General features: G+C 41.7%; 1 protein-coding gene across 2 annotated transcripts in view; it reads right to left on the bottom strand.

Moving 5' to 3' along the window:
- The window catches only part of ADAMTSL3 (ADAMTS like 3), a 341,341-nt gene that overhangs the window by 46,597 nt on the left and 270,168 nt on the right, over window positions 1-24,576 (bottom strand). For both annotated transcript variants that reach the window (XM_019533694.1, XM_019533695.1), the window contains exons 15-19: window positions 19,582-19,868; window positions 6,783-6,912; window positions 5,621-5,813; window positions 4,310-4,489; window positions 3,912-4,065 (exon numbers count right to left, since the gene is read on the bottom strand). In XM_019533694.1, the coding sequence (XP_019389239.1) occupies window positions 3,912-4,065; window positions 4,310-4,489; window positions 5,621-5,813; window positions 6,783-6,912; window positions 19,582-19,868 (944 nt within the window). The remainder of the gene's footprint in view (window positions 1-3,911; window positions 4,066-4,309; window positions 4,490-5,620; window positions 5,814-6,782; window positions 6,913-19,581; window positions 19,869-24,576) is intronic.

Genomic DNA, 24,576 nt, shown 5'->3' with positions numbered 1-24,576 from the left:
ATATAATGTTAAACACAAAAATTAAAATACTTCGTGTGTACGCTAGTTTTGCTAATGCAAAACTCAAGCCAGAGCATGCTAACAAGTAATTTGATGAGTCTGATTAATTTCTTGTAAAAGATGATGTTGGGAACTTGATAGTAGCTCAGCACCAGACAGCAAAAATGTGCATATTGGGGGGTTGATGATGATATTAAAACTGAAAGTTCCATTTTGTGGAGGGCAGAGTAGTCCATATACTTGAACACTGGATCCCTGGTAACATCAGGACTTGTAGGCGTGAAGGTGTTGGTCTCTTGATAATAAACCTTCTTGATAATACCTGCATGGGTCTGAGCATCAGCTGGTAAAAATATATCTAACTTGCATCATTGCCTCCAGTGGTGTAATATATATTTATTCCAGCTAGGGACCAGGCTCTATGGATACAGTGCTACCTGTTTCCCAAGGCCAAGTCTATCAGGTTTTTCTGATTGGATTAGGCCCATATAACATAGAAAGAATCTACAGTGATGTTGTCTAAACAATAAGGATTAATCTAAAGAGCCACACCAGCATTAGTAGATGGTAGAAATGTAGGGCTCAACTGTGCAATGAAGGTACAGTTTTGAGGAAGGCATGTTGAAAGAAACATCAAAGTGGGAGACCTGGGAGGTACAACATCTTACAAAATACCACCCCATTCCTTTCTGCTTTTTTCTGACAGGGTATGTAAGGGCCTTGTTACACAGTAATATCAGGTGGCTTCTGGAGCTCTTAATCCCTGGTTTAGCTGCATGTTAACACCTTTTAAGTGGCCTAAAACACTTGTTATTTGTCTTAAAGTTACTCCACTCCAGGGTTTTCTCTAATCTGCCTAATTTTGCTCCTGTTCAATTAAGGTGTGGACACCCCAGATAGCTATTCTGCCCAAACTGAAGTCCTTCAGTATCCCAGAACACAGTGGCTCCTCCTGAGTCAGGGTGAGTTGGGATGCTGGACGGTATTAGGGCCAAGGGACGTTGGGCACAGCAAGTGCCACATCCCTAGTGGCCATGCTGTCTCCCAGCACTGCCTGGATTGGCTCACTGCTCCTGCCAGCATCAGTGTGGAGGCCCCTTGGAGCTCAGGTGGTGAAACTTTCTGGGCAGCAGTGGCAGGCACTGCAGCCCGCACGGATAGCAAGGAGCTTTCTCAGGGGCTCAGCTGGACAAAGTGAGAAACCTCCAGGGCTGCATCTTCCCTGGGGCTCTCTAGTCTCACCAAAACAGACACAGCGGCTCTGCACCGAAAGCACGGCTGGCCAGCTTAAGTCCTGGGAGCCCTGCTCGCAGCATGATGAGACCCAGTGGTTTCCCTGGGGCTCTCTGGTCTTGTCAAGCTGTAGCAGCTCTGCACTGAGAGCAGGGCTGCCAGGGCTCATGTCTGATACGTCTGCTCAGTGTAGAGCCACTGTGTCCATTTCAGCAAGACCAGAGAGCCTCTGGGAAACTGCTGCAACTGACCTGGTGGAGGGCCTGCTCTCTGCCCAGCCAGTCCTGACCCTGCTCGCCAAGCTTCTAGTGTCAAGTCACAGCTGTGAAGGTGAAGGACAGGCTGAGATGATTTTTTGCCTTAAGGTGCAACTGCTCCAATAAGATCAACAACATTAAGCCAATTAACATTTGTTCATCTTACAGCATAAGGTATAATAAGGCTCTAAGTTACATCATCACTTAGAGGAGTGTTGTCTGCTGTCTTCTTTGCAGCTGACCAGCTGTACTGTCTAGGGATATGCCCTATCCCTGCTTCCCACCCACTCCTTTGATGATAGCTTGAACCTTTGTATATATAAGGAGGAAACAAACCCTGAATGATCTGTTGAATCCAAGGATTGCTAGTGCTCCTGATCCCTTGTATACGAGGTAAAGTGGAGATATGGGGCTTGAAAGCACCTTATGCCTTTTCCCTTTCCATTTTCTTTTCATACCCAAGTGCCAGGTAGACTCTAGCCATTTTCTTTTCATACCCAAGTGCCAGATAGACTCTAGCCTTATAGCTACCAATAAATTGCCCTGTCCTAAAAAGTTTGAGAACACGAAGGAAAAATACAATCATTAGCCCTCTTTCATAATATTGTTCAGCACTTTATTTCATGCCCTACTAATCACTGTAAGTTTTCACATGTTGCTCTTGTATTATTACAGTGGAAGCTGACTTTGTTACTTTAACATCACTCTCCACTAAGCAATTCGCAGACCAGCCACATTGCCATTCAACTATCCACAATTAATTAAATTCAGATAGATATGCAGCTCAAAGCATTCTATTAAGCTCTATGCCAAGGACATTCCTGAAAGTCCACAGGGCTTTATTTAAGTGGTGTTTGGAACCTCAGGATTTTGGCATGATAATCTGAAACAAAGTCCAGGAAAGAAGTTTTGTATTATGTACAAATCTGTAATTACTCTATTTCTCTTTTCATTTTATGAATAACCTTTTCTTGCACAGCTCAGAAACACACAACCAAGTAACTATTTCTGGACAAGCCCATTTACAAGGTTTAAACTAAGGGGCCTCCTCATATTAGCCTGTATATTTATGTATCAGTATCATCTAAAATTTTTAACTCTTGCAAGACCAGAGTGAATGTTTTCACCTGACTAGTTGTAACCAAATGTTTTGTGTTCAGTGAAGTTTTACCAAACTGTCTTTGACATTAAGCCACTCCTTCATAAGTGCCTTTCTGTCAAACAAAGAAAAACGTTTGCCCAAATGGAAAGAACCTGTATGTACTATTTCATCCACAGTCTTGAATGTCCTTTCACAGTGACAGTACACAGGGATGGACTCAGAGGGGACGTGATGGTATAGTCACACCCCTCCTTGGCTGCGCTGCATATGAGCTCCTGAGGTGGGGTCTGGGAGGAATCCCTGATTTTGTGAGACTCCAGAGCTCAGGGGGTTAGCACCACTGCTGCCTTCATCCCCTTCTTTCCTTTCCTGCTGAATTCAGTGGAAAGAGGATGGAGAGGGAAGAAGAACACCAGCAGTGTTCCCCACCTGGGCTCCGGAGTCTTGTGAAAGCAGGGGCTCTGGCCAGACGCTGCCGCTACAAGCTGGTGAGCTCAGAGCTCACTGCTCACATGGAGCTCTGGCAGACACCCACTCTGTCTGAGTAGCAAGCTCAGAGTTCACACTGCATGTGTGACAGTCAAAGCAGAAGGGCTGAACCGCCTTGCCTCATTCCTGGATTCACTACTGACTGTACATACAGTGGCCCAAGCAGTATTTAGTGTAGCTACGGTCAATATAATGACAAGGGTGTACCAAACTTCTGCATGCCCAATTTTGTTGGAACATTTATAAGTTTCTGACAGTGATACGTTGTAGTATGTTTAAGGTGTGCTTGTTCTTGCTGCTGGTGAGCCCTCAAAACTCCAACTCAGAACTGGGAATATACCCTCTTAGCATGGATATAACGTACTTCTGAGATCACCAGTGGAATGGGATTTTAGAGTTTTGTAATTTTTAACAGCACTAATGGAAGTGTAAATCTCAGTGCAAGAAGAATGCACACCAAGGGAGTACAGCACAAGTTCCATTCTTATTTACACTAAGGTCCCCCTTACACCTCTCCGGTAGTGTAAGGCTTTTTTGTGGGTGTAAAAGTCATTGACACTTACTTTAAGGCACCTTTAAACCATTACCATCAGGTAAATGATCAGACCAAATGTGCATAAGTACATAGAAAGAATCTAGGTCTGACGGGATAAAAGTGCCTAAAATAAGAAAATCCTGTTATTGCTAGTCTAGTGATTGCAATGTTCAATTTTCCCCCTGAGTAGTAATGTTACAATACAGCAAGATGTATTAATTTAACAACCCATGCACAAGTTTTACATTGTAGCCATCTCAAATCAGCAAGGCACTATATAAAATAACACACTTACTGTTACAGACATTCATGTGACAAGGCCTTACAAGCGGGGTGGTAGGAGGACCACTACATAAGGATCCATTTAATTTCACACGTTGGCCCTTTGCTGTTAGCTTTTGGCAGGCAAGCTTTCTTCTTTGGATGCCAACACCACAGCTTACAGAGCACTGTGAAAGGAAGGGGATAGTCAGACGAAATTGCTGTGCAATTTTTCATACTTGCTAATTTTTAACTGATCTTTATTAAAGGATGCTGTTGCACAGGAAACACTATCTTACCCAGGGCACTGAGCTCCTCTTGGAGCTCTGCATGACCTTGAGTGGTGACTTACCTAAAGTATATGGGTTTATTAGTTTCTCAGAGAGAAAACCCAAGTGTTCTCTTTGTATTGAGAGGTTCTGGCACACTCACCTTGGACCACTCTCCTATAACTGTTTGAGGAGGACAATCAATTTTTGCACAAGGTTTACTAGATGACAATTTAGATTCCTGGCAGACCTCATCAGAGAGTTTCAAGAAGCTTCCATCTGTCAACAACTGTTTGCAGTATATTTTGCGATTCTGAATCCCCCCTCCACAGGTACGGGAACACTAATATGAAGAAAAGAATGGGGAAAATATAAATATTCACACATCTGTCCTCACCCATTTACACTTCTATTTAACACAGGCACTTAGACGGTATCCCTCACAATATATTCTTGTTTCCATTTCCAAAACCAAGCAGCATATATTCCAGCTAGAATTGATTTAGCAAATGGGCCACAGGCCAGAAAAACATAACTGGTGGGATAAATGCCAGAGGACTCCAGTACAAGTAGTCAGTGGAAAGCCTGAAGAAAGATGAACGTCTTGTACATTGGCCTGGCTAGGTTCATGATCAGATGCATATCTAATGGGAGCTACGAAAGCTTGTGAAAAAGTTAAATAAAGTGATACTTCTCAATGCAGTTTACTAGACTTACAGGCTAAGTACAGAGTCAAAAAGCCCAAAGCTGAACCAATTCAATTTTTGCAGGTTGGTTTAAGCTGCATAGATTGAACAGATAAGCAAGTAAACTGACATTCACTTTTGATTCTCGAAATGCAGCCACATGCCTGCAGTGGTTCAGGCCAGAAGCCAGGGAGCACCACAGCATGCCTCCCTGATCAGCTGGTGCAGACAGTTTGAGCCAAGGTTAGCCCACCCACCATGACAGGGGTTTTCAGGGGAGGTGCTGGAGGACTGTGAGTTAGCTTGAATCTGGAGCGGATCTGGGACAGATGTGCAATAAACTGATTTAACCTAAATCAGTTAAATCTGGTTTCCATTCAGATTTAACCATCCAGGTTTATCTTAAACAGGTTTCAACCACTTTGAAAGTGGTTTATGTGCACTAAACTTCTGCTGTCTTACAGCTTATACTGGTTTATGTGTAATTTCTGTCCCTAGCCGCAAAATATATAATAAGAGGTGTTTTCTGGACTAAGTCTGATCTGGGTCATTCACAGTTTCTGAGATCTTAAGTAACACCTGGAATCACATCCAAAAGTAAATTGGTCTCTACAAAGAGTAGAAAGCAGGTTCTCTGGGCTGCTTTGTTCAAATGATGTTAGGTGCAGCCATGGTACGGTAGCTAAAGTTTTAGAGTGACCCTCAAGATTACTCCTATTAGAGCATATTAAGTAACTAACCAAAGGAAAAAATGCTTACAATTAAACCATTTCCATTATCTGTTGTACCTGTTGCCATTCTTCCACATGCCAAGAAGGGGGACAGTCAACCTGGTTACAAGCTTGTAACGTGTGAGGCTTTTTGTCTTTACAGTCCTTATTAGCAACAGTGGCTCCCCCCAGCTGCTGGCAGTACACATCTCTTGCCTGGATCCCAACTCCACAAGTAGCAGAACACTGTCTCCAGGGACCCGTTTGCCACCTGTTCCAAAAACACAGTAAAAACCTGCATTCCAGTTAAACCCTGCAGAAGAATATAGCGGGAAAGGGGACTGGCCCCAACCAAATCTTATCCAAGCAGAACTGTGCCAACAAGAAACAGAAGTGTTATACTGTGAGGGTCAGAACATCACCTACATGTGCCATAAAGAAATATAACTACATTTATAAACCTGAAGATAAGAAGGGGATATATAAGTTATCTACACAAAGAGCTATTATAAGTAAATTCATGTAGCACCAGAATTTACCTCAAAAATGTCCCTCACAAGATCACCGGCCGCCAGTTGGCATACAGACCGACATTTACATCCATAAATCTGAGGCAGGGACCTTTTCTGATATTTATGAATTTGTTTGTTAAATTCAAATACAGTTTTATAAAACATGCTTCTCCCCATAACTTTTACTCCGTACGTTTTGTAGAAGTTTTTGGAAAACATGTTATTGCAATGTGTGGATCTACTTTAGGAATATTTAATAAGTAATTAAGACAGCTCACAAGGATTTCACAAAAAACGTTTTCAAAGAATAAGATAAATAAATGATCTGGGTCTTAAACTGTCTCTGTTCTTTTTCCAGTATCTCCCTAGCTTAACAAATCATAGCAGGTAAAGAAACAAATCCAGGAATGTTATACTTAAGGCTCCTAAAAGTATTCCAGAAAACAAACATTACATTTAATCCATGAGATAGTTTCATCTGAGGTTTATTATTATTATTATTATTTCTGCAAATGAAAAGAAAATATCCTTTCCCTATAAATGAGGATGTTATTGGTTTTCATGAAAAAATAAATGTTTGTCTCCTCCATTCCCCCAAAAGAAAAAAATTTCCCTCAAAACCAAGGCCCTGATCATACAAGCTGAGCCTTGCATGAGAAAGTCAATGTTGATTTAAGATATATTAAACCCTTTATTTTCTCCAGTGTGATTTCATTATTAGAGTGTACCTTGGAGGGCAAAGTTTCAGGTTGCATGCACGACTCATGGGTGGTGGTCGCTTGGAGGTATCACAAAGGGTGTCATTGACAGCTTGCTTTGTCTGCACATGCAAACACATTGCAATGGCTTCTTGCGTCCCTGGATTTAAAAATAAGACACATGTGAGATACTCCATACTGAGGAAAACATCTGAGATATTTATAGAGTTCACTCCCAAATCTCAGCTGACTAAATTAACTCTGAATATCAAATCATGTCACAGACTTAAAATGAACATCTTGATTTGAATAAATAATGGAAATATTTTAGAAAACTCTTGAAATACAAAAGGCATTTTGTTAATTCAGTGTTAGTAACAGACCAATGCTACACATTTCTGGGATTTCCTACTTATAGCAACCAGCTCTGCCCCATCTCTGAACATGGGTGCTTGCAGACATTATAAGGGATGAATTGCCATTCTGTCCCTCAGACATTAACAATAGAAAATAGGCCTGTCAAAATTTTTCCCTCTCTCTACCATTAAGAGAAAAAACTACTATGATCCAATGTATATTGTAGCGGATTTGAGCAGAGTGGCATGGTTGTCAAAGTTAGTTGATATTAACTGCTTTTTTTTTTTAAATAGATCTGGACCTGCAGGAGCTCAGTACTTCCAAAAATAAAAAAGAATAAATAACTTTACACCCTACACATGTATACGAAGACTCTGGACCAGATCCACAGGTGCAAAAAGGTGTTGTATGATAAACTACTTAATTCACCAATGGGATAATTCTTCACTGTGGTTCAATTCACCTTTGTTCCGGTTCCTTGCTGCGGTTCCCTCAATCCATCGTTATCAAGTCCTGATAATCTACCATTATTTACATTCTCCTTGGACTGGCAAATTAACCAGAGTTTACTGAAACTCTTCTGAAGTTCAGAGATTTTACAGAAGATATACAATATGGCTTTATACACTACTGCCCTCAGATTCCCTCTGAAGTCTAAATCTATTACATTTATGCTGAACCATGAATGACAAGTAATAATCAAATTGTTATTAGCCAGAAAAAACAAAGTTATATTAGCCTGGGTTAGAGAAACATGAGGCAGTGAGCTGTTGTATTTGCAAATCTCATTCATGTACCGGTAATTGGGGAAATGGATGTGTAATTCAAGGACGCAGCAGTTTGTAAAATACTTACATACTTCATAAAAGACCACTCAAATGCACTCTGATATAAATGACATGTAGCTACAGTATAAAAATGACTAATATAACATGGAAGAGTTTAGCAGTCACAGTTCAGAGAATATTTTTCCTTTGAAATTATCCAGTTATTTTTCCTGCTTGGTGCAGGGGGCTAGACCCAATGATCTTTCAAGGTCCCTTCTGGCCTTACAATCTATGAAATTCATTACCCTCCCCTCCTGCAGTGATTTCATAGAGCTACACCTTTGTTTTCTGTACCAAGTTATTTTGCTTTTTTATGTTGAAAGGCTTGTTAGGTTTCAAATAAGTTTGTGTTTCTAGTGGGAATCTTAAAATACTAAATTTTTTTTCTCTTTGCTACCATGAGACAACTATTAATGCCAATATTCTTGATCAAGTACATTTATACTCCATGAATATTTTCTTGGTGTTTGTTGGTTATTTAATAGTCCGTTTGATTTCAGTTGACTCCACGAAATATTCTGTTGGAATGTTTTTTCCCTAAAGCTAGTGGTATCTTTTTTAGGTTCAGGTAATGAGACTTTTTTATTCCTAGCGAGTGACACATGATTCTATAATGCACCCTCAAACATTTGCATCTGCCATCATCTCAGATTTTACACTTGGATTGCCAGTGGCTATCACAGTGGCATGAGGAAGAACAAACTGAACTGCCTCACATGCTTCAGTCAGAAAACAGATTTTTCTTCTTTATTATATTTCATTAGCAGGCACCTAGAACATGATCTTACTCCACTGTTATTACAGCTATGTTTCTATCAAGGTTCATACAACCCATCCATAAATACTGGCTTTTTCATCATAAACCAACATTGCTTTCCATCTATGGAGTTATCTTGGTGCAGTCTAGCATCTTTACCCTGTCAAGACCAAGTTTGCAGTGCTTTCTTGTGATGCTACTTGCACCGGTCTAATCATTTCAAACATAGCACAGATCAGAGATATGGAGGCAGGGGAGCAGTGTCACAGATACAGCCCACAGGCCACATCCAGTCCATGAAGCCCAATCATCTGGCCTACAGTGCTGCCAGTTGTTCTCTCACTGGACATGTGTGCTACATGTGGCACATGGGGCCAGTCCAGGGCACACAATGCACATAATGCATAGGGCTGGATAAGCCCAATCCAGCCCACAGACCAGACCCATCGCTCCACTTACTTAGCCTGCAGGGCCTGATGAGTTTGGATAACCTTGCCATAGTAGATATATTCAGAGACCTGCATTCTAGCTTCCTTTTAAATGTTCACTGATATCCATTCTGATCCTTTTTTAGGGGCTGATGTTCATTCATGCAAGCTTTTGTTGCATAATTGTTATAACTATGCTTGAAAAGTGCTGAATATGTAAGGCACGCTATCTTTGAGGCTCTTTGAGTAAAACCAGTATCTTTTATTAGACCAACTCAAATAATTGGAAATATTCTTTTTTGCAAGTTTAAGGTACAAACACCCTTTGTTAGGCTGAGGAAGCAACTGCAGTTGGTCTGTGCTCTTCCTGGATGGAACAGAATAGAAGCCAGAGGCCAGTATGCATGTGAGAATGCATGTCAGTGAAAATGTAAATTGAGGCAGTCAACAGGTGAGAAATGTGGCAGGGGAGGAGAATGTAGACCTGGTGATAACAATATAGCTGGTAACAGTAGAGAGGTGTGGCAGCAAGACGCCCCCACAGGCTCCCAAAGGGGAGGGGGCAGTCCCCGCAGGCCCCAAGCCACACAAGCAACCCCCCTGCTGGGGAAACTCACTTCTGGAGGCACAGCCAGAGCCGGATCAAGAGCTGCAGCTGCAGCTGCACAAGCCAGCATTACGCCAGCTGTTTAATCAGCTGTTCCCCGGGCGGGGAAAAGCAGAGCCATTCGGAGCAGCCAGAAAAGCTGCCGCAGGAAGATTTAATAGCCCTACCTGGACCTGGGGGGAAGGAAGAGAAGGAGCACGCCAGCGTAGAGCATGCCAGGTGTGCTGAGGCTCTTGTGGTGGGCAGGAGCAGTGCAGCCAGTTTGGTGCCGGCATCCAGAGCAGGGGGAAGCTGAATCCCTGTAGTAGGCTGGGAGGGAAGAGGCAGTCCCATACTCCTCTCCTCTCCAGTGGTCTATTTCTGGTAAAGAGCAAATTAGAGGTGTCCCATCCAGAGGCGGCAAGGAGGATGCCAGCCTATGGGAGCCTTGTTCGTCAGCATCTGAGGTGGAGATGATAGTTGTCGGGACAGCCAGGCTAGCCCATCAAGACCCACGCTGATGCTGGTCCCCAAACAAAAGGGGTCGACTGGGCAAGGCCAAACCATGCAGGTGGCACCCATTCGGCTGGCAAGTGGACAGGGTGTAGGGGAGGCAAAGCCCCGTAGAACATTGTGCCAAGACAGTGAGTACTACCATTCCCAGGGTCCCCCAGAAAGAGGATCTCCACTGAACACCTCCCTTTCATTTAATAACACCAAGTCATGGCAGACTCATTGAGGGGTGGGGTCCCGTGCCAGACAGATAGTACATCACCCAATGTAAACCTCACCTAAGGCGCCTTCTATCACAATAGCTTACCTGGGGTATCAGATGTTAGGCAGATTATAATAAGTCATAAATCCAATGTCTATATTTAGTTCATGATTTTTTGTATCCAGTAGGTTGATAAAGTGAAGTTCATAGGCTCGTCTGTGAAAGGTGTTTTGTAAATTCCCTTTGTGAATTAGAACTGAGAGATTGGAGAGAGTGGTTTTCTTGCAAAAAAAATGTCCCCCAACAGGTAACTGGGTATTATTGTCTTTGACAGATTTTCAGTGTGTGCTCTTTCTGATACATAGTTGTTGTTTGGTTTCTCCTACATATTTTCCATCCAGGTATTTGGTGCACTGGATAAGATATATTATATTTCTGTAAGTGCAGGTGTAAGATCCAGGAATCTTAAGCAGTGGGGGAAAATATTTGTGTGGGGCTGAGCCTTGCCTGACACCCGCCCCTCCCTCCTGCAGGGCTATTATGGGGTCAGTGTACACTGGTGCTGTATGCGGTGGCAGAGGAGTGGCTGCACACCAAGTGGCACTGGGTGCTGCAGGACAGTGATGCTGTCGTGCTGCTGCTGTTGCCAGTCACCATAAAAGGTTTGGCAGGGCTAAGCCCGTTAGCACCAGCCTTCTGCAGCCTATCCAAGGAACGTTGATGGTTCTGTTGTGGGGTATATTGGCAAGTTTTATATTTCTTGTCATGGCATGGTCTGGATCCATTTGGTGTGTTTTGGGCCATAGGAAGTTTGCTTCTGGTGATGAGGCTGGTGAGGTTCAGTGCTTGTTAAAGTCTGGGATGGGTGGTTCTGGAAATACCTCTTTAAGAATTGGGTCTTCTTCTAGTGTGGGTTGCAATTGTTTGAGGATTTTCTGTATAGGGAGAGGTGGTATGTTATAACTAGTGGTGTGCAATTCATGGGAGTTTTCTTTCTGTACTGCAGCAATTCTTCATATGGTATCCAGGTGGCTCTTTCAAATGTGTGAATGTCCTTGATGAGTGAAAGCCCTTTTAAGATTTGTGAGGGAACAATCATGAGCATTCTCCACAGTGCAAATTCAGTGGTATTGGAGGGCTTGGCTGTATATTACAGTTTTCTTGGCAGGTTTAGGGTGACTGCTGATTCTGTGCAGATATGTATGTTGGTCCATGGGTGTCTTTTATATGGTGGTCTGTCTTTTACCATTTTGGATCATACTATCTAGAAAGGAAACGTTGGTGCTGGCGTATTCAAGAAATAGTCTGATGGAGAAGTGATGATTGATTTCCATCAGAAATTGAACAATCAGAGATTGCAGGTTTTCAGTCCAAATGATGATGTCATTGATATATCTTAAGAATAGCAAGAGTTTGATGGTGCAGTCCTTGAGGAATTCTTCTTCCAGATGGCTCATAAAAAGGTTGGCATATTGCAGAGCCATTTTGGAGCCCATAGCTGTGCCCATGGTCTACAGGAAGTGTTGGTTATTGAAAGTGAAATTGTTGTGAGTGAAGATACTGCACATTTAGTTTAGTACTTCCTTAATAAAGCACTAACTAAACGTGCAGTACCTAAAGTTACTGCGCAGTAGCACCAGTGCATGGTTATTTAGCGGTGCTTACTGCGCATTAGCTTAATAACACTGAGTGTAGGTTATTAGCATGTTTTTTGCCATGACATGCTACTGCAGTGTTATTAGGCTAATGTGCAGTAAGCATCCTGTGTAGACACACCCACATGCAATGAAACAAACTGCACTTGAAACCTAGGGCCTAGATTATGACTTCACAATATAACCCAAGTGAAAATGTCAAGTTAAGACGCATCAAAACACAACTATCAGTTTTTCAGAACACTAATGCCCTCCCCAAAAAGACTGAAGACAGAGTACCCACTATACCTCATCTAATGAATTCTTATGTATTAATTTAAATATTTTGGTTCTGAAGCAGGTGCTTCGTCCCTCTGAAAAAGAAACATGTTCAAAAACTAATATTCAGATGTGCAGTTCTGCCAAAAGGAAGAGCATGAAAGAAGTTGCCAGACACAAGTGTATCAAACAATGACTGTTCCTACAATTGCAGTGTCCATGCCCAGACTGGGAACAGTGTCAAAGGTCTGTTTCTGTTTCAAGTGTCTTGTTCTGGCTGTCAATTCAAAGAGGCTTCTTTACTACTTACTATTCTAAGACAAATTCTGTCCTGAATAATACAACCATAGCTGTACTGATTTCAGTGACCGCCAATCTTCCTAAGAGGTTTAGGAATTGAAAACGTGAGCACGTGCGTACGCGCGTGTGTGTGTGCCTATAATATAATATTATGAAATAATAATTATATAACATAATATAATAAATCATTATTATTATTCTCATTAGCAGTTTATCTTGTGATTTTGAGTATACATTGTGGTTCTAAGTACACATTTCCTATCTTGAAGAATTACTTTTCATATGACAACTGAAAATTCCATATGTGACAGCTGTCATTTCATTCATCTTCATGCCACAAAGCCTGACAATTCTTTACCACAAAGGCTTTATTATTAAGGGAAACAAAGTACAATATTTTGATGTTTTAACCTATAACACAGCAGAAATTGTAAAGCTGATAAGGATCAGATTTTCCTGTTCCTTGTTTTTCAGATCACGGAGTCTTTTGAATAAACATGCTCTATGGATGCAGCATTTCCTAGAACTTTACTGGCAAACAAAAAGTATAAGGGTGCTCTTAACAATTTTTGCAAATATAATGCTATATTAGTTTGTCATTTGAATCAGTGATAAAATTCTGATGCTGTATGGATTAGGAAGTTACTCTTAAATCATTAAATTAATAAAGTTAACTTGGAAAACAAACTGAGTTCCAAATATATAAAGTTTTTGGTTTATGATCTCAAAATAATAGACCATCTAGCCAAAAATTATGTACACAGTAAGACTGCTCATGCAGCAAGAATAGCTTTGACATTAATTTGATGAACTATTATGGTAATTTTTCTGTTACTAAGCATCTTAGAATATTTTCAATTTAGACCCATCATTCAGTCTTCATGCACACTCATCATTGTTTGCTGTGTGAAGAAATATACAATGTACAAATTTGTTTTAAAAGATCAAAGAGTTTTCTGAAAAGCTATTTTCAAGCCTCCCTGTTCAGAGAAAAAATAAAGAGGGAAGATGGAAATTGCTAAATGTAAGTGGCAGAAGGATGACTCATCGTATCTGAAGTTGGCAATAGTGGTTCAAAGTCAGAATTTCCACGTGTTTCTCTCCCACATTGCCACGTAAAAAAACAAAACCAGATGCAGACAAAACATTGAATGCAGCTATATAAAAAGTGTTAATAAATATGAAAACTACAAAAATGAGCAAAATGTTTTTTCTTCCTATGCCTTCTCTTGTATGTTTCTTGGTGGTGGGCTGAATAACTGCATCCAGAAATATTATTTTAAGAGTTGACAATGTCCTTTAAAAATAATCTTGCCCAACTAAATATGGTCTGAATTTATTCTTCTTTTAAAAAAATCTTTTTATAGGATCTGCAACCAACAAAAATTTCCATAGCTTACAATAAAAAATAGTAAATGCTGCTTATGAGCACATACTCTCTTGGCATACTTGACACTTATACCCATCATTAAGAATCTTAAAATGAAACCAGGCAATAATGGAAGGAAACCAAGGCCCTATCTACATATTACACTTAACATGTAATTAACCAGTCTGTCATGCATTAAGTGGTCATCTGGCCACACAGTCAATCAATTAATGGCATGAGAAAAAGGAATAAGCTAAAAAAGTTGTTCCACAAAATATGTGAAATAATTTTGTAGTTGTTTCCTATCACACCATTAATTGAACGTGTGGTCAGGGACCCCTGTAGCCGGGAACACCATCAGCTGATCAGAGCTCCTGGCTGGGTGGTGTGGGGCAGGAATATGTGCACCCCAAGCCTGGGAGCTCCCAGCTGACAGGCTTGCAGCCAATGGGCAGCCCACACACTCCCACAACTGGAAGACCATAGCTCAAGCCCTTGCAGCTGGAAGATCGCATGAGCTGTGGTCTCCCAGCTGTGCAGTTACATGGTGCATCCTGGTGGCTGGGAGATCACATGACCTGCAGTGTTCCACCCAGTGGAGTGGATGGGGCACCTCCACAGCTGGGCAATCACATGAGTTGCACTATCCCAGCCATGGTGCAGGTAGAGCTTAGAATCAGGCTCCTTCTGCACCGCCAATAAGGCATGTTAGGATCCGATGCTGGATCCCACAGTCATGTTTCCTGCCATGCACGTGTGACATAGCAGAAAGTGCAATTGTGTGTATCGCGCATTAGATCCCATTGTGCCTTTACTTGTAATTGGAAAGATATGCAAATATTATTAGGAATATTAATCATGATGAGTACTTTGGATTTGCAATAATTGCTTTTATAATTAAAGGAATTATTAGGAATCTTGTAAAGAAACTGTTCTTAATTATATCTCATAATTTTTAAATTGAGATTATCCCTTTAAAGCACAGGGGATTTGTTAAATGATGGAAGTGACACTAAAGAAATATTTCAGATATAAAGAAAAATTTCCCTTGTTGGCAGGCATATTCTATAACAGACATTATTTCTTGAAGACAATATTTTGCATCTTGCTTCATGCATACGCTCCATGTCCTTACAGCAAAAATGTATTTCTTCCAGCAGGGAAATCATGCTGGGAATACAAAGACAAATATTGAATTCCCTATTCAGTTTTACTCAGGAAAAGTATTAAATAAGTCAATGCGAGTCTGTCAGATTAAGGGCTCGTATGAGCAAAGAACTCCAAATTTGACACTGACCGGACTTCTGACTCCGCAATTTCTTGAACTTTTTTCAGGCACTGAGGACAGACAGTCAATTCTTCAACCTTTTGGATCATGGTGCAGTTTCTTTGAGATCTTTAATACGTCTGCTTCACCGACTAACATAGAGGACATCTATTTTCAATTATGAGCAGACTGATGACAGAAGTAATAACTATGATAACAGGCATAACATAACCTAACAGCCCTCAAAGGCGGTCATTTTATGACATCCAATAACAGACATGATGAGCCAAAAAATGGTTTATATAGAAGAGTGCAGAAATCATACAGGAAAACTGAAGCTATCTTGTTAACAATACATTTAGAATTTCTATAGCTATAAAAGCTTTGTAAAAATAATTAGAGAGAAAGATGATGTTTGATTATGTGTTTTAGAGTGGATTTTCTTTATAATTTTTATATCTCTAACAGAATGTTACTGTCTGCATTTTACCTCCTTTTATGATATGGGCCAGGAAAGAATTTAAATTAAATGTCTGGTCTGTGGAAGAACTTGAGGGGAAAATCTAATACTGAACACAGATATCATCCTTGCTCAAGAAGCAATAAAGTCTGTAGCTTTTTCAGACCCAACAGATTTTCTCCTCAATCAGGGAAAGGTGGGCCCTGAGAGAAAAGTGCAGGGTAGAAAAGAAAAGGATACAGATATCCTTAGAGATGTATTTCAATAGTTGTGCTAGCTACGTACATGCTAGATACAGAAGTTAATATTATTTATGTTAATTCTCAATATTCCAAACCTAGCTGACACTTATTTTCCTTTTTTTTGGAAGTACACAGTTCATCTCATTGAAATGAGATTTGAACATAAAACTGAGAAGTTTATCAGGTCCTCTGTGCCTGCACAATAGAAAAATTGGTAGACAAAGCAAAATAATTGGCTAGCGCAGTTTCTAAAACAAGAAGAAAATCTGGTTTCTTAAAACCTATTTATCTGCAGGCAGCTTGTTATATGTTCAAAGGTATTTGCTAAGGCAGGAAGACAAACAGAACTCATAGCAGGACAAGCTCAGTACTACCTAAGTAGTATAAGAACAGAGGGATTTCTGGAAGTACTCAACACAGATAACTTCCCACGTTTCCTGGGAGCAGCACATATGAAGAATATCTCAGTGTATGGTGCTAGAGATAACACCAAAGCCCCAAAAGCACAGAGGGAAACACCTTTGATGTCAAACACTGGCTCATTCTTCAAATGGTTCTTTTGCAGTACACGCCTAAGAAATGTTTTCAATACACTGACATCTAGACAGAAAGGTTGGGTCAAATTGCCTCATGAAATCACAAAGGACAAATATTGTAGACTGCAGCTCAGTAGTATAACTTGGAGGGTGAGGGATGAGCAGGACACCAGCCCCGGCTGTGAACTTAGTGGGGCACCAGCATGGTCCCCCTGGAGGGAGTTTCTACCCTCCGCAGCAGCAGCCTCATGCCATTGCTGTGGCAGGAGCAACAAATGGAGTGGGCAGACCATGCCGTGATAGGACCAGCAGCAAACTGAGTTTGCAGAACAGGTAAGACTCCTGCCACTTTCAGTACCCATCTCTTCTGGCACTCAGGGTCCCCCTTTCTCTTGACCCTTCCGGGCACAAACCCTGCTAGTTATGCCTCTCCTATGGCAAAATACTCATTAGGCTATAGTGGAAGCAAAATCAAGTCTTAAGCTTTATCATTTGCTTCAGAGGCTTCATAATAACTTCTGAAATTTAGGTCAGATAGTAAAATTAAGAGGATTAAAAATGTGGAGGTAGTAAAAGCCTTTATTCCTTGTTCATAATTCTGTTTTCGTTATTGCTTTAAAATATATTATTGAAATAAACAATGCAGATAGATAAAATAAGATCATCATTACCATAGCTGCAAACAACTCATACAGACACATATTGTGATTCGTATCTTTTTGGGCTTTAGCACCTATATGCCATGTTCAAATGAGCGTGGCCATGCATACTGAACATTCATCTATTCTCCACAATGCAAGGGAGCAGCATGGGGGTGGGGGGAAGGGGGTGATCCCTGGATACCAGGGGTCAAAAGAAACCTAAGCAAAAAAAAGCAGAGTAGTGCACACCACTGCTGCAGCCCCCAGGATCCCAAGTAAGGCTGCTGAGGCCAGCCTAATGTTGGATCCAGCCTCTCTTACCACACCTGGGTAACCTGACATGCACTAGAGGACGTGTGGCACAGGCGTTCCCTGGGGACAACTGGTGGTGGCACAAAGTGTGCTGCTGCTAGTTGTCCCTGTGATGAAATCCCATTCTGGCCTCCTCCTCACTCTGGGGCTAGTCTGTGTCCCCCTTCCTCAATCTCAGGTGTCTATCACTCCGGTCACTAAGCAATCATCTCTTCTTATACAACTACTGTCCTAAGCAGTGATCTCATGGCATGAGGGGCAGGGGTGGGAGCCCCCGTCACTCCACCAAGTAACCAGTGATGGTTTTTAAATTGATTGGCTAGCAGTCAACAAAACCTGTCCTGATTGGGTATAGCAGGTGAGGTCAAACAGGGCATTTAAGGGGCCTCCATCTTGGGCTCTGGCTCTCTCTTGAAACTCATGGACACACCATGAATTTGGAAACTATCTAGATATATAGCTGGCAGTAATGCAGATGTATGATCAAAGGCTACCCAGCCACACTGTTTGCTCTAAGGTTATTCTGTGATATTTCTCTATCTTCTACCCTTCCCCAAGTCTACTCTCTGTAATCAATAAAGTTCTCCATTGTACCAAGTATGGTGAACTGACTAGGAGAGGGAGAGGAAGGTGCTTTCATGTCCCCTTGGTCTGGCTAAGGGAGGCTACTTTTTGTGCTTCAGGCTAAAGGAAGCACCCCAAATTCTCACAGTGGGTCAAGCACCCTCAAGGTCTACAAAGCCTGTGTACCCCAGGTGGCCTAGGGCCAAAGACAGACCAGATCCACTGGGTGGTGGCATCAGTGACCCCAGGCTTGCATGTATGCTCCAGGAATAGGTTTGGCTGGATGTGAGGTGCCCCAGGGAGGCACTTGGAGCTTGGTAGGTGAACAGGCACAGTGGGGTGGGTGGCTCAGCACAGGCGTGCCACCTACTAGTCTGCCACAGTCCCTAGGGAAGTAAATGCCCATGCTTGTGTGGGCGCGGTCATAATGCCCAATTAAGCCCACTGGGCTTAGCAAGACTTTGCACCTTTTCTAACCAGGTACATTAGTGTCCTTGTAGACCAATGTCACCAATTAAAGAAAATGTTAGGGAGCCATTTACACCAATCACTTACCATCCCGTTGACAGCGGTCCGGGCATCCCTCCCAACTTCTGTCTTCAACGTTCCAATTGGTGAACACAAAGGAGGCACCTTTCTATGAACATTAGATTGGGTCTCTATTTGCAAACTGTTGCTGTTCAGCCCTTTTCTACATTTTATATTGGTTCTGTGGGTACAAATGTCTTCACTTCCCACTTAGGTCATCATTCTTGTCACATACAGGTGCGCTCATAATTCCACTGCTTCCACTTAGCACTTCATAATTCACTTCTATGTCCAGGCAGTGAAGTACAGTATATAGTAGCAACACTTGTAATACTGGCCAGCAACATGTTCTTAAGATGAGTGGGAGATTTGGTTACATCATAGGAGGAATGTTCCTAACTATTTGCAGACACAGACTTCTTACAGAGAGATGCACTGTAATGAATTCTACACAAAAACCTGCTTGAACTTCACATTGATGGATATACGTGTCTCTGTCTAACCACATTCATTATTCCACAGAAAATGGCAGCATTTTGGAATATAGAGGATTGTTGATATGCAAATATTAAATCAAAAACTAAATGCATACCATTTGGAGGAAGGAACAAAGGCCATTTAAGCAGATTCATCACTGTTTTGTTGCATGTACAGGGACATGTCTAAACCCAACTACTATCTGAGAACTTAACTGCTACCTTGTAGCTTATCATCTGATAATAAAAAACTAATTGCTGCCTCAGCCCTGATACAGACCTCTTGCAATTTACTTGGCTAGATAGAGCCAATTTCTGCTTCAAGCATTTAAAGATGGCATACCTATTTTATTTCCAGGACAACCCTGTGAGGCCTGTGGAACCCAAAATACCTTTAGATGGCATCATTAATCAAAGATAAACAGGTTAAGTTCAAAGTTCATGCTGCATTTGTTTTTTACCCTGTCGAAAATCATCAGTACAAGACAACTGCAGGAGCCATTGACAACATTAAATTTAAACACCACGGAAGAAAAAGATTGTTAAAATACCTCCAATACATGTGGCTGAGCAAGGAGTAAACCCAATATACTCCCAATCATAAACCAAATTGCCATCTTCTCCATGTGAAAACTCTGGGGTGTGCGGGATAGGATCACTATCACATGGTGCCTGGTGACATATTTGTTCTGTCAGTGGCTTATGGTCTTCACATTCCTCCTCAGGCAGCTCCACTTCTGTCTGAGTAAAAGTGAGAAGAATGCGGCATTTCACCTCCCGCACCTGTATGCCATCGCCACATGTTGTGCTGCACGGAGACCAGGGCTCAGGAATAAACCTGCAAATAAGTTGAGTATAGCAATTAAAAAATGTTGGAGGAGGAGATAGTGGCAAGTACTTGTAATGTGTGTACGGTTATAATGTTTCTACAGAAATGTTAATGAACTACTACAACATAAGCATGGCTACATTCTAACTGAGCATTTAGTGAACGTAGCCAATACTGAAATTTGCTTGTACAATATGGCCTAATCTTATAATTACACTGCAGGAACACTTCCTCTCATTTAACACTTCCTCTCATTTCTGCCTCCGACTCCCATCATTCCACAAAACTAAATAAAAAGAAGCAAAAAAGAAAAGGGGTGGGGGTGGGGGGAGGAATGAGAAGGAAGAAGAATCACGTGGAGCAAAAATGGCACAGAACCTAAAGATATCCTCAAACCCCAAGAACACTCAAAAGGGCCAAACTGCACTTAAAAAAGCCCAAACTTCCACACCAAACACTCCATGCTCTTTAGGCATGCAAAGCCAGATATAAGGCAGAAAGTACTTTTGCATTCTCTTCACAAACCTGAGAAAGACTGCCAGAGGTCATCATAGCAATAATGTTTAACAGAGATGGTGAAAGGCACTTTTTTCAAATTTAGCCATTTCTAGTACATAACACTACAGGCTACCATTTAGACTTAATGATGCAAGAATATGATGTGATTAACTGCTCATTGGACAATCTATCAATTTATCTGTGTGTGTTTATGCTCCTCATTAATGGCAATAACATCTTATGTTACAGGTCATTAATGTACTGACTATAGGTTTTCATTCATAACCGGAGCCATTCCTAGGGGTGTGCAGGGCCCAGGGAGTGGGGATGGCAACCACTCACAGAAGCTGGTGGCAGTGTCAGCAGTGGTGGTGGTGGGGAACAAGTAGCTAGAGCTGGCAGAGCGGGGGCTAGGGAGAGAGGTGGCATGCTCTCAGAGCTGGCAGGGCGGGGGGGGGACGACAGTGGCAAGCACCCAGAGCCAGCAGCGCTTGGCAGTGGCAGCACATAGCGGCTGTGGCAGGGCACCTACAGCAATGCCCGCAGGGCCCCGCAAAGCATGAGGCCTGGGGTGGTCACCCCGATTCACCCCAGGGTCAGCCCTGTTCATAAACTTCTATTACTCTGAGGGCCAGATAACAATATTCAAAAGTAGACCACTGCAAGCAGGCTGAGTTCAACAAATGAATTTACCTTGGGGTGGTGTGGGATACATTGGACAAGTTAAATGAAAAATATTATAAGCAATTTCCTTAATGGTCTGAAGCAGCTGGAGAAAGAAAATATAGTGATTTCCTTTTAAATCTTCCTAAATGGAGCTGATCTGTAGGAGCTAGGGAAATAAAAACTACTCTTTGTTCCTTCCTAAAGATCTGTGTAAAAAGGGATGCCTAATTTACTAGGATCCAAGTTAAACATCTATATATTTCAAAAGTTTTTCCTCCCCTTCTTTAATAAAAGAAATTGGTTTACTGCAGAGAGACATATTTATAATAATTTATAAACAGCTAGTTACAGAAGGTTGGGACAAAACCAATGTTTTAAATTGTGTTTACTCTAAACCTAGAAAATATTAACACATTGTGGTGGATTCTGAAGACAGATTACTGTGTCAAGCCAACTACTTTCTGCCAATGCAGACCAAGACAGGAAGGGGAAGGAGAACTGAACAGTATATGACTTATTATTCTTTTAGATACTCCCATGAGATTCTCTGGCTATTCCCTGAATAGCATTTATTGTGGAATAGTAAGCTTCCTCTCTCTCCAAAGAGCACCTGCTAATCAGTGTCAGGAGGGAGCTGATCACCCTTCAGGAAGCTGCTGCCGAACTACTCCAACTGCCCCAAAAAGGGACTGGTATCTAGGGGCCCCTCTGCATGTACAGGTAAAAGTATGATGGGATCTACTGCACAGTGCACACATTTGTACCTCCCACCATGTCACATGTTCATGGCAGGAGGCACAATTGTGGGATTGCACATTAGATCCCATCACACCTTATTGCTTGTGCAGCGGAGTCTGATCCTGGGCTCCCCCTAACTGGCAAGAAGCAAGCTCCCACAGCTGGGAGCCTCCTCACCTGAGGGGCTCCTAGCTGCAAAGACACCCAACATACCCCATGGCATTCTTCCAGCTCCCCGGGTACACAAAACTCCTCAAGACAGGGAGATCACAGCAGCTACAGTCTCTAAGCCCTGGGAGTTTCATGCACCCCCAAGGCTGGACAATTGCCACAGGGTGCTGCCAGGACCCAGAATCCATGGCTGCTGGGGCTGAGAGTCCCCTCAGTTGTGGGACTCCAAGACCTGGGTGGGCCTGGTGCACCCCTGTGGCTGGGAGCCCTGTCGAGCTGACAGGAGTCCCAGCTGCGGGGGAGACCCTGCAACACATGCACACTGAAGTGTGATAGCAACCAGCTATAAAGTTAGTAAACATTTTCGAGGTCTAACTTTATAGCTGGCTACAGCTTCTTATGGTGTGACAGATGCATTGCACGTGTAGCTGGTCTCGAGGTAATTGTGCAATTAACCAATTAATTGTATGATACCTATGAAGTGTAGAGGGAGCCCAGGGATTATGAAGTTTGTTAGTGTTTGCGGTTTACTTAAGCAGAGCTTCCCAAACTTTGGCTTGATCCTGTTAATTGCTGACTGGTTCCTGTAAAGTGCTGCGCACCCTCAGCTCCCACTGAAATCCAAAGAAACCAGGAGTGTTTGGCACCTGACACAACAGTCCAAGTGCACTAACAGCATCTTATCCACCGGCAGGCTGCTCACAGAAATAAAATACAGGTGCTTGTACTCTACAGTATTAGGAAGCAAAGGAATTGCCACACTGGGACAGCCTATAGGTCCTTCTAGTTCAGGAGCTCGTCTCTGACAGCTGCCAGTACCAGTTGCTTCAGAGTAATGAATCTTGCAGGGAGCAGAAGTGAGAAAAACTTCTACCAAGGAAAGTTTCTTTCTAACTGCAGTAGTTAGAGGCTGGCTGAAACCCCAAAGCACAAGGTTTTTATAATCCTTCCAAAGGGAGCTGTATAAATTTACATAGGCACTCATACCAAAAATGACCCTGACACAGCAACACAATTAAGTGTGTGCTTAACTTTAAGCCCATTAGCAGTCCTTTAAAGTCAATGGGACTATAACTTTCTTAAATTTAAACACATGCTTAAGTGCTTTGTTGGATCAGGGCCATAGTACGCAACAAAATTTGACATTTTCTTTAAAAAAGAGCTGTGTCTGGGTAAAATATGTCAACTTGCATATTTACCAATGTATCTAATTTGGGGGAAAAAACGTTAATAGACATTTACAATTAAGACACATTCTTTAATACGCTAACCAATCCTAACAGTTTACAGTCTGAGAGAAAACAGTGATTAGGTACAAGCGTGACAACAGCACACTGACAAGAGTTCGTCTAGTACACACTCATTTCATTAAAGCACCAAAAACGAAGTATGATGCACTCTTATGAAAACTTCCTTCATTGTTTGAAAGGAAAGATGAACCACTATAATTTATTTATTCAGCAATTTATTTATAAAGAAACTCAGAAATTCTAAACTTTTTTTAATTCTACAAAGTCCGCATGGTAATTGAGGTTTTCCTGTTGAATATTAATGCCTGGTATTTCATAGTGAAGTGCAAAATTTTTTTTAAAAATGGAAACATAGATTTTTAAACTTCTGCCTTATCACTTGCTAAACCAGTCACACAACTGTACAATTCTTTAAAACTATGCTAGAATATGGAAGTGGATGACCTCATCTGAGTCAGACTGTGGATGAAAGAGGTAAAGCAAATGGAAGCCAATGGAGACTGCTACCAAAAAATTGAGAGCAGGGAGCTGACTGGGAAGTGTGCATTGTTTTGGAGGCAGGAAAACATACAGTCTAAATCCTGAATTTGGGCCAGATGCTGACTTTATATTAATTAGGAAAACCCATAGCCACAAGGCAGAATTTTAATAATTAATTTTGCATCCAGTGTTTGATGGAGATAGCAAAAAGAAATGCTATTTTTTCCATTGTGTGGCATGTGTAGTGCACACTTGGCAACATAATGGACCAATATGACTTCCCTGAAGTCAGTGGAAATTTTGCTTTGACTACACTGGGAGCAGGTTCAGACTGATGTAAGATCAGGATCAAGCAACAGAGCAGCTTTTGAGTTGTGATGTTTTGTAAGTCATTGGATATTTTATAGTCGAATGGTTAAGATTATAATCATTTTGAAAGTTTCCTAAGGTCTTTGATGAAACTCATGGATGACACTGCAGTTTTTATTTTACACCCCTAGAGTTTTTTCTTGAATGCATAAACAAAAAAGACAGAGACAGAAAAAAAAAAAAGGAGATGCTTTTGTAAAATACAATTGGGTCCAATTTTCTACTGCTTACCCCCTTATGTAGACATTTATACCTGTAAGAAGGTTGAGTAAAATCTTATTATGATTGGGCACGATTTGCAAGCATATAAATGGCTACACAAGCTTTAAGGCAGTGGAGGTCATGCCACCATAAGCCCAATAATTTCATAGATTTCATAGATTTCATAGACATTAGGGCTGGAAGGGACCTCGGGAGATCACTGAGTCCAGCCTCCTGCCCAAAGGGCAGGAAGTCAGCTGGGGTCATAGGATCCCAGCAAGATAAGCATCCAGTTTACTCTTGAAGGTGTTCAATGTGGGTGCTTGAACCACCTCCGCTGGCAG

The sequence above is a fragment of the Crocodylus porosus genome, unplaced genomic scaffold, assembly GCF_001723895.1.
Source record: "Crocodylus porosus isolate Cpor-Errol unplaced genomic scaffold, CroPor_comp1, whole genome shotgun sequence".
NCBI classification, from domain to species: Eukaryota; Metazoa; Chordata; order Crocodylia; family Crocodylidae; genus Crocodylus; species Crocodylus porosus.
Note: the sequence above shows the minus strand (reverse complement) of the source record. Positions and strands in the feature narration are given on the sequence as shown.